Source organism: Lycium barbarum, chromosome 9, assembly GCF_019175385.1.
Source record: "Lycium barbarum isolate Lr01 chromosome 9, ASM1917538v2, whole genome shotgun sequence".
Lineage (NCBI taxonomy): Eukaryota > Viridiplantae > Streptophyta > Magnoliopsida > Solanales > Solanaceae > Lycium > Lycium barbarum.
In genome coordinates, this window is record NC_083345.1 from 106,587,197 (window position 1) to 106,595,606 (window position 8,410).

The following is an 8,410-nucleotide window of genomic DNA, read 5'->3' on the forward strand; positions in this document are numbered from 1 at the left end:
AACTTAAACAAGAAAAAAAAATAACCAACTTCCTATCTAGCAGCCACTTACAAAGTGGGTTGAGAACTGGATAAGAAAATGTGTCCACTAATAGAAATAAAAGGTCACTAACTCATAAAATTAAGCAACTACATCTGATAAGTCTTTGATTGAAAATAGGAAAACAATAAAATTAAACTAAGTAAAAAACAGTAAAAACAATGAGCTGGAATAGAAATCCCAATTGTCTAACACATAGTACTTTGCTGACGATTTACTGAAGTGACTTTGGGACATAGTGATCCGCCTGTAGGGTTGAATTTTGACAGAAACCCAATCCCCCACCTGAAAGTTCCTATCAGTTCTATGCTTATTGGTTTGGTCAGTCATTCCCTGTTGAGCCCCATGCCTAATTAACAAGATTTTATTAACCTTCTCCACTACTGAATCACCAGCTAGATAAGGCAAAGTGCAAAAGGGGTGGTTGGCTAATCAAACTAGTTGGAATTTTTCACTTGATGGATGTTGTTAACCGATAGGCTTCGAAATGTTGTATGAATTCATTTTACAATGTATCAGCTTTGATACTATATATATACCAAGTGAATGAGTATATAACAAGCCAATTGCTTCTCCTCAAAAGAAGATTTCACTATATCGAATTTAGCTAGTGAATAATAATTGCTAGAAACCTTAGCTTCTAGACCAACTCTCAACGAGAACAAGCTCATTAAAACTGATAGAGAGAAGCAAACGGTGTAACTCAATTTATATTTTATTGCATCAAGGTCACTAAAATATTTTTTTTTTGTTACTAAAAAGGTATAAAACTCAATTAATAATTACTCCCTCCATTCACTTTTACTTGTCCACTATGGACTCTGCACACACTTTAAGAAATAATAAATAAAGTGTATAATTTACCATGATACCCATATTAATTATTGTATAGTTTTAATGGATTTAAAAATTGTTTTGAAATGAGTAATTAATCCTATGGGTAAACCATAAAAAAAAATTATTTTATCTTGATATGCTAAAAGTGACAAGCAAAAGTAAAAATGTATTTTTTAGAATATTGAACAAATAAAAGTGAACGAAGGGAATACTTGAGTACCACCAAAATAAGTAAGATATTTTTCGTAACAAAAAAGTCACCCAAATGTTCCTTACCTACTGCAATCATGAGAAAATCAATAGTTACAATTATCTCTTTATTTCAAAACTACCCCACAAGACTGAAAAAAATGACCAGTAATACAAGAAAATAAGACTCATGAGAAATGAGCTTCTTTTCCTATTTTCTTTTCTACTGGGAAGTCGGAAATATATACACAGCAAGTATATGTATCTTTCCGTAACGCAAATCTATTTTAGTAAAACTAATTAATTATCATTAGTCATTACTCCCACCAGTCCATATAATATTATATGGTGTTTCTAGAAGCAACTCTTGGGCATAACTGTGCCGTGATGTGTCCCTTGTGCATTTCTACAATAGGTTAAGGCTGGCCTTTTCAAACGATAGTCCACGAAAGTGAGCTTTATATCTTGTAATGTGATACCACTGCATGGATTTGTTTTGCTGCAATCTAATTTTATGGCTTGTTGTGTTGAAGATGTCCCCTTTATACTCTTGTATGTCACTTGACTCACCTTTACTCCTGAACTCTGCAATAATATTTTCCGAATTTAGTAAGATCAAAACAAATACTATTAAAACAAGTTCCTAAAGTCCACTCTAGGAACATTACTGCTACTACAATTTTAGCACTTTTTAAGTTTGAAATTTGCTAGATTAAACAATATGAGTTCAACTTTATAAGAGCCTGTAGAAACAACATATGTATAATAGAGTATTCCCTTTGTTTGTAATTGCGTATATGGGAGAAGTCATTTTCCACCAAAATAGTTTTCATAATAAAGTTATTTTCTGGTTTTTGATTATAAGAAAAGTATTTTTGAAGATATTTTTTATCAAATGTGGGAAAGTGACTTCCTCACTTGTGGGAAAAGTCATCTTTTAATTTCATATTATTTACTTTAACAGTTTAACTAATAGATGGATATAAATAATAACAAAATCTTTTGAATAATAACTTGTAATAGAATTTAATTTCTATACACCGATAGTGTAAAGAATTATACCTCGTGAGGACAACTGTTATCGGGGCAATAATTTTGATCAATGAGGATGGGGTAGCCAACGTTCCTCATAACAAGATTTCTGAACATGAGATTTCTTGCATAGCCATCACTTGGCCTTGCCCATGACTTTATCCTTACACCATTTTGTGTCTTGGTGAATACTGAATTTGCCACTGTTATATTCTGGACTCCAGCTTCATTATAACCATTTGCCAAACTTCCTATGCTGCAAATTGACAACCAAATCTTCAAGATATATAGTAGGCATTTGGACGTAAGAAAATGTTATATTAGAAAAAAAAAAAACAAGTGAAAAAAATGTCTTTGAAAGTTGAAACTTTGTTTGAACATGCATTTAACTTGGAAAAAGTAGAAGTTTCGTACGCGAAACACAAAATTAACCACAAAAACTGATCAAGATCTCTAATTTAAACTTGAAACTCATTTTTCAATTTGGTTTTAAAAAAAAAAATATTAATTCTATATATGACCAAAGATTATTTAAAATTATTTTAAAAATAATCATATCTAACCGAGCTCACAGTTCTATCTTTTATACAAAAAGGAAAAGAGAGAGCGGAAGAAGGGCAAAAATAAAAATAAAAAATGCAAATGCATTATAAGTGGCAGCAAAATCTACTAACGACTCTCTCGATAAATGTTTCTACTTTCAAAAAATTGTCCATATTAGAAGATCTACCAACTCTACTTGACCAAGTCAACTTGCATTACAAAACAGATGGACGAAGATTATTATTTTTCCTATAGATACTCTTGAATCATAATTTTAAACGTATAGGCTATAATTTCATATCGAAAAGAATTTAAAATTTCTTTTTGGTTCTGAAGTTCTCAAAACAAAAACCGACCCTCAATTAGAATAGACTTCTATCTTTTATTTTAGAATTAATGAATTCAAATTCACAAATTTGAATAAGATATCAAATTTGACTAAGCATATACTTCTCCAAATAGAGAATCAAGAGACGAGCAAAACCTGAGAAAATAACAGAAACGACCTCGTATGTTTGATTAGGTTCAAAGTAGTCCTTTTAACATATTTTTGGACAGATATTGGTGTATAGTATTGTTTTTGGTGTTGCAGTTTTTATGGTTTGATGGATCTTTTCTGATATTTCTAATTAATTTTTATTCATAGCTTCTGTCAAATCTAACAGACAGAGTTTGTTAAAGTATTTGACAGAAACCAAAAATACTATCTTTTGGCAAACTTAAAATATCAAAATTACTCATGAATATATTTCAGAGACTACTTTGAATCCACACCAAACATAAGTGATTATTTTTGTCATTTTCTCAGCAAAACCTTGAACGTCAACACTAATATATACTAGTATATGTTTAAAATTTTGAATGCGTCTCTGAATTTACCTGATGCCATGTCCGGGGCCACAACCAATCTTTTGAATCAACATATTCATGGATCCAGGGCCAAGAGAAATGCAGTCATCTCCAGTTTGGATGATGCTATCTGTGATGGTAACATCCCTTGAATTCTCTACATGAATCCCATCAGTATTTGGACTTCCACTTGGTGCTCTTATTCTCACTTTCTCCACTCTCACATGGCTGCTGTAATCAATTGCCATATTCATTATCTGACTGTTCATTGATTTTAATCCACTTAGCAGTACATTATTACACCACAAGAATGTTATTGACTGCATCCAAACAAAGAGATAATCAAGTGTCAGAAAATATTGAACATATGAAATAGTATCAAATTATAGGAGTAATTAGTAATACGCAATAGCAAAGTCAAAATTTTTACTAAGGAGATTCCAAATATAAATAAGTAAACACACGATGTGTTAAGGGAATTCAACATCTTCTACTATATATGCATAAAATTAATTTTGATTTTGTATATATAATGTTATACGTTCTCCAAAGTGTTGGTTAGACCGACTTTATTGTACGGGGCGGAGTGTTGGCCAGTCAAGAACTTTCATGTTCAGAAGATGAAAGTCGCGGAAATGTGAATGCTGCGATGGATGTGTGGGCACACTAGGAGGGATAGAATTAGGAATGAAGATATCCGGGACAAGGTGGGAGTGGCATCGGTGGAGGACAAGATGCGGGAAGCGAGACTGAGATGGTTTGGGCATGTGAAGAGGAGAGGCACAGAAGCTCCAGTGCGGAGGTGTGAGAGGTTGGCTATGGACGGTTTCAGGAGAGGTAGAGGGAGGCCAAAGAAGTATTGGAGAGAGGTGATTAGACAGGATATGGCACAGTTTCAGCTTACCGAGGACATGACCTTAGATAGGAGGTTGTGGAGGACTCAGATTAGGATAGAAGGCTAGGTTGCTTATCCTTTCACCATAGTAGTTGTAGTTTTGCTCATTCATGTATTGCCAGTTGATTTCTGTATTTGATTTCTGCTTATATTTGTTAGGCCTTTGTACTTTGATTATCTTATTTATCTATGGTAGTTAATGCTCCTTTCTACCATGACTTCCTCGCTTTTGTTATTCCTCGTTTTGATATTGTTTTTTATATGCTTGGCCCTATCTAACCTTTTGTCTTGTTTTCCTCTCTTGAGCCGAGGGTCTTTCGGAAACAGCCGTCCTACCTTTCAATGTGGGGGTTAGGTTTGCGTACACTCTACCCTTCCCAGACCCCACATGGTGGGATTCTTCTGGGCTTGTTGTTGTTGTTGTTAATGTTATGTGTTTTCCGCAAAGAGGATTCGGGTGAAAACTCTTATGCCCCCAGCTTTGCCCATGGTACTACGTATTATATAGCAACTTTTGTAAAGTATTATCTTAATTCTTTAATACAATTATAATAACTATACTTCAGTCCTAAATAAATTGAGTTGGGTATATCCTAAATAAATTGAGTTGGGTATATGAATCATCACTGACCATATTTACTTAAATTCATGTCAAGACAATATTATACCAAATAAAAATCTACCACATATAAACATATTTATAAGCCAAGAAAATAAAATATGATATACAATGTAAAAAGCTTTGGTTTTCTTTTTTCCTTTTTGGCCCATAGGCGGGAATTAATTACGGGTGTTAGTTAAAATATACAAACCATATATACTGATTATATATATAATATTCAAACCATATACATATGTTGGCTATTGTTTATTAGGGCAGACTAAAAATGTAATTATCCCATAAAAATTATGAGATATTTTCCTCTTGTCATATTTTAAATGAAATGATATTATACAAATCCTTGTACATTGTTATTCTAAGATAAACACATGTTTAAGTTGAGGAACCAAGATAACTATATATGAGTTGATTAAAAACATAATTACGTACCCTAGCTCCAGGAGGGCAAGAATGACCAGATCTTCTACAAGACCAAAAACTATGTCCTTTGGCATCAATTGTTCCACCATAGACAGAAAGCCTACTAACTTTATAAAACAAAATCCAAAAGCTAGAACCTCCAATGACATTATAATCTGTCGGAGCAACGATAGTTCCATTAATCCGGAACTCAATTCTGCTCCGGCATGGGCCAGTGAATGTCACTGGCCTTATAACGTATGTTCCCCTAGGAACGTACACGTTGGAAGGACTAGTTGAGCTGCAAGCAGACATCCACGCACGAAGAAATGGCGCGGTTGAGTCTGTCTTTCCATCTCCTCTAGCTCCAAAACTAACCACATTGTAAGCTAAACAAGAAGGTATAAGCAATAATAGAATGGAAGAAGAGAAAAAGAAAAATGTTTTGAAGTTGGCCATGTTGTTTTGGAGTGTAATGTGAGGAGTTTAAGGTTGTAATGAGCATGAAGGTTAGTAATGTGTACATTTATATAGATTAGTTCTTTTGCTTAGTTTGGATCCAATGGAGACAACCATTAAGGTGATAAATCAAATGTCAAACGTACATTGCGCGTACTCAAACAATATACATTGCGCGTACTCAAACAATATGTGTGGGACATGGAGTTGATGAATCCTTGGGGGATGTGTAGCTAATTAATGTGACATAATTTTTTCAAAATTAGAAGAAAGATCACGAGATTAAGATTAATGGTCTTTGTAAGATCCACAAAGAACGCCAAGAATGCATTGGTTTGAGTAAAACATCAACATGTGAGTTGCCAGTTCTCAGATATTGCTTTAGTCATTAATTAGCTAGATCTTTAAATTGAAGAAATATTTAGAAATGTTAATTATATTCTTCAGCAAATGATGTTAATAAAATATTGTAGAAGTTATGTACAAGCTGCTTTGTAAGGAACGGAGAGATTTTAATTTAGAATTCTGAAAGTTTCAGTTCTACGTTGATTGATGTGGCCTGCAGCTTATACATACATATATATATATATATATATATATATATATATGCACGGTGAGTGCATAAGTTTTTTGTGGCTCGGCAATGTATAATATTTTATCATAATTAAGTTGACGTAAAACCTGTTATATTCAATTATATTGTACTAATAATATAAAAGAAATTACGATGTCAATATATAACTAGGGTATAACTTATACGAAATGACAAACTTTTAACCTTTATAATTTTTTTTGTTTTCCGCCCAGTGTCCGGTACTCGCATTGGAGCCCAATTAAGTCCGAATTCACACTGCGTAGGACCCATTCGTAGAAAGCGCTCCCCACGAAGAATTTTTCCATACCCGGGGCTTGAACCCGAGACCTCTGGTTAAGGGCCTCATCCGCTCCTCCCTTTATAATTTGATTGTCCCTTACCACTGCTAAAGCAGCAAATCCGAAGGGGTTCACTATAAAAAAAAAAAAAAAAAAAAGGTAAATGGATCGGAAGCAGTGGACTTTGTTTTTTTGGAACCGTGAATTTTACTTGTGATGGTTCAGTTGCTTATTTTGTTTGTAGTGAATTTTGTTTTCATGGAACCATTAATACAAATCAATACATTTATGTTGAAAGTTTGAATGTTATGTTTTATCTGAATGTGCGAGTTGTTGAATATTTTGAAAAGTTTTTTTTGCTACTTAATCACTATGTTGCTAAAGGTTGGAATATGAAAAAATAGCTAGCAAATTCTTTAAAGAAAAAGAATTGGGTTAAACGGCCGCAAATTGAAATACAAACTGTCAGTATTGTATTTTTAGTTTTACGGGTTAAATCGTCGAAAATGAACCTAAACCGTCGCTAAACAAGTACTGGTATATGCGGGTAAAAAAACTCGCTAATTGAATTAAACCGCCGTTGTATAACAATTTGCAACAGTTATTCCAACGGTTCACCTAAACCGCCGCGAGAGGGTTTAATGACAGCTTATCAGGCGACAGGTCTAAACCGTCGTTATTTTTATACTGTTGTGGCAGTTCAAACCGCCGCGAAACGAAGTAAACAACTGCCACAAAGAAGCCTTTGATTTCTATAGTGGTTATTTATCCAACCTTCATTCGCCAAAAAATTACATCTTATATATATAGTATATGCTGAACCCTTTATAAAAATTATGCCTCAGCGACTACCTAACCCTACTTATATTTGAAAGCAAAATGGACATATTTGTTTCGAAGTTTAATTTATGACATGCATAAAAATAATCACACAAAATTCTTACTTTTTGAGACTCTATTTAAGATTAATTAAAAGAAAATTAAGATTAACTGTATATAAATTGTTTGGTAGAAGAAAATCATAAGTTACAGTTGAAAAGAATAGTGTTTCTAAATCTTCATAAATGCAGAAAGATTATAGATTTGCGAAGTTGATTAAGCTGAAGATGGGAATATCCTTTTGATTGGTTTGACCGAGGACAAAGGCGAGACTCAAGCTTTTTCTTTATTAATAATGATCATTTGGCATCTTCCATATTTAAATATTCAGTAGAATTTTGATCACGGATGACGTTCTTCCATTGGACCATCAAAGGTGTGTATTAACTTTTCCTCATTTCAAATCCTATGAAATCACCAGAAGAACAATATAATAGACTAACGTAGTCACGTAACTCTATTTGGAATGAAGTCATTTTCCATGATCTTTTTTGTTTTTTGAAAAAAATTACTTCGATGACTATTGTAGAATCCATTTGAAGGTAGCGATGTGTTTAAGACATGTTAGCAGCGTAAAAATTTGGAAACTTAATGAAGACCCTTGCATGACTCAATATACTAAAAAGTGGTTAAAAATATTCTGAGATTCTGAGTTCGAAACCCTGCTTAAAAAAAAAAAATTGCAAGGCAAGACTTTGGAAAAAGTTTTCTTTTATGCGGCATAGGTTGCCTTAAGGCACAACTAAAACATTTTTTTGCGCGGATTGCCCTTCTTTTTGGGGTGCTCTTTAATT

At 33.3% G+C, this 8,410-nt stretch overlaps 1 protein-coding gene across 1 annotated transcript; it reads right to left on the reverse strand.

The window, feature by feature from the left end:
* Positions 1 to 1,197: 1,197 nt before the first annotated feature.
* LOC132611364 (polygalacturonase-like) lies at positions 1,198 to 5,882 on the reverse strand. Its single transcript, XM_060325797.1, has 4 exons — positions 5,436 to 5,882; positions 3,520 to 3,809; positions 2,128 to 2,353; positions 1,198 to 1,650 (listed from the first exon to the last, which is right to left on the reverse strand). Exons 1-4 carry the CDS (start codon positions 5,862 to 5,864, stop codon positions 1,420 to 1,422), a joined length of 1,176 nt encoding a protein of 391 aa, XP_060181780.1. The 5' UTR covers positions 5,865 to 5,882; the 3' UTR covers positions 1,198 to 1,419.
* Positions 5,883 to 8,410: the final 2,528 nt, after the last annotated feature.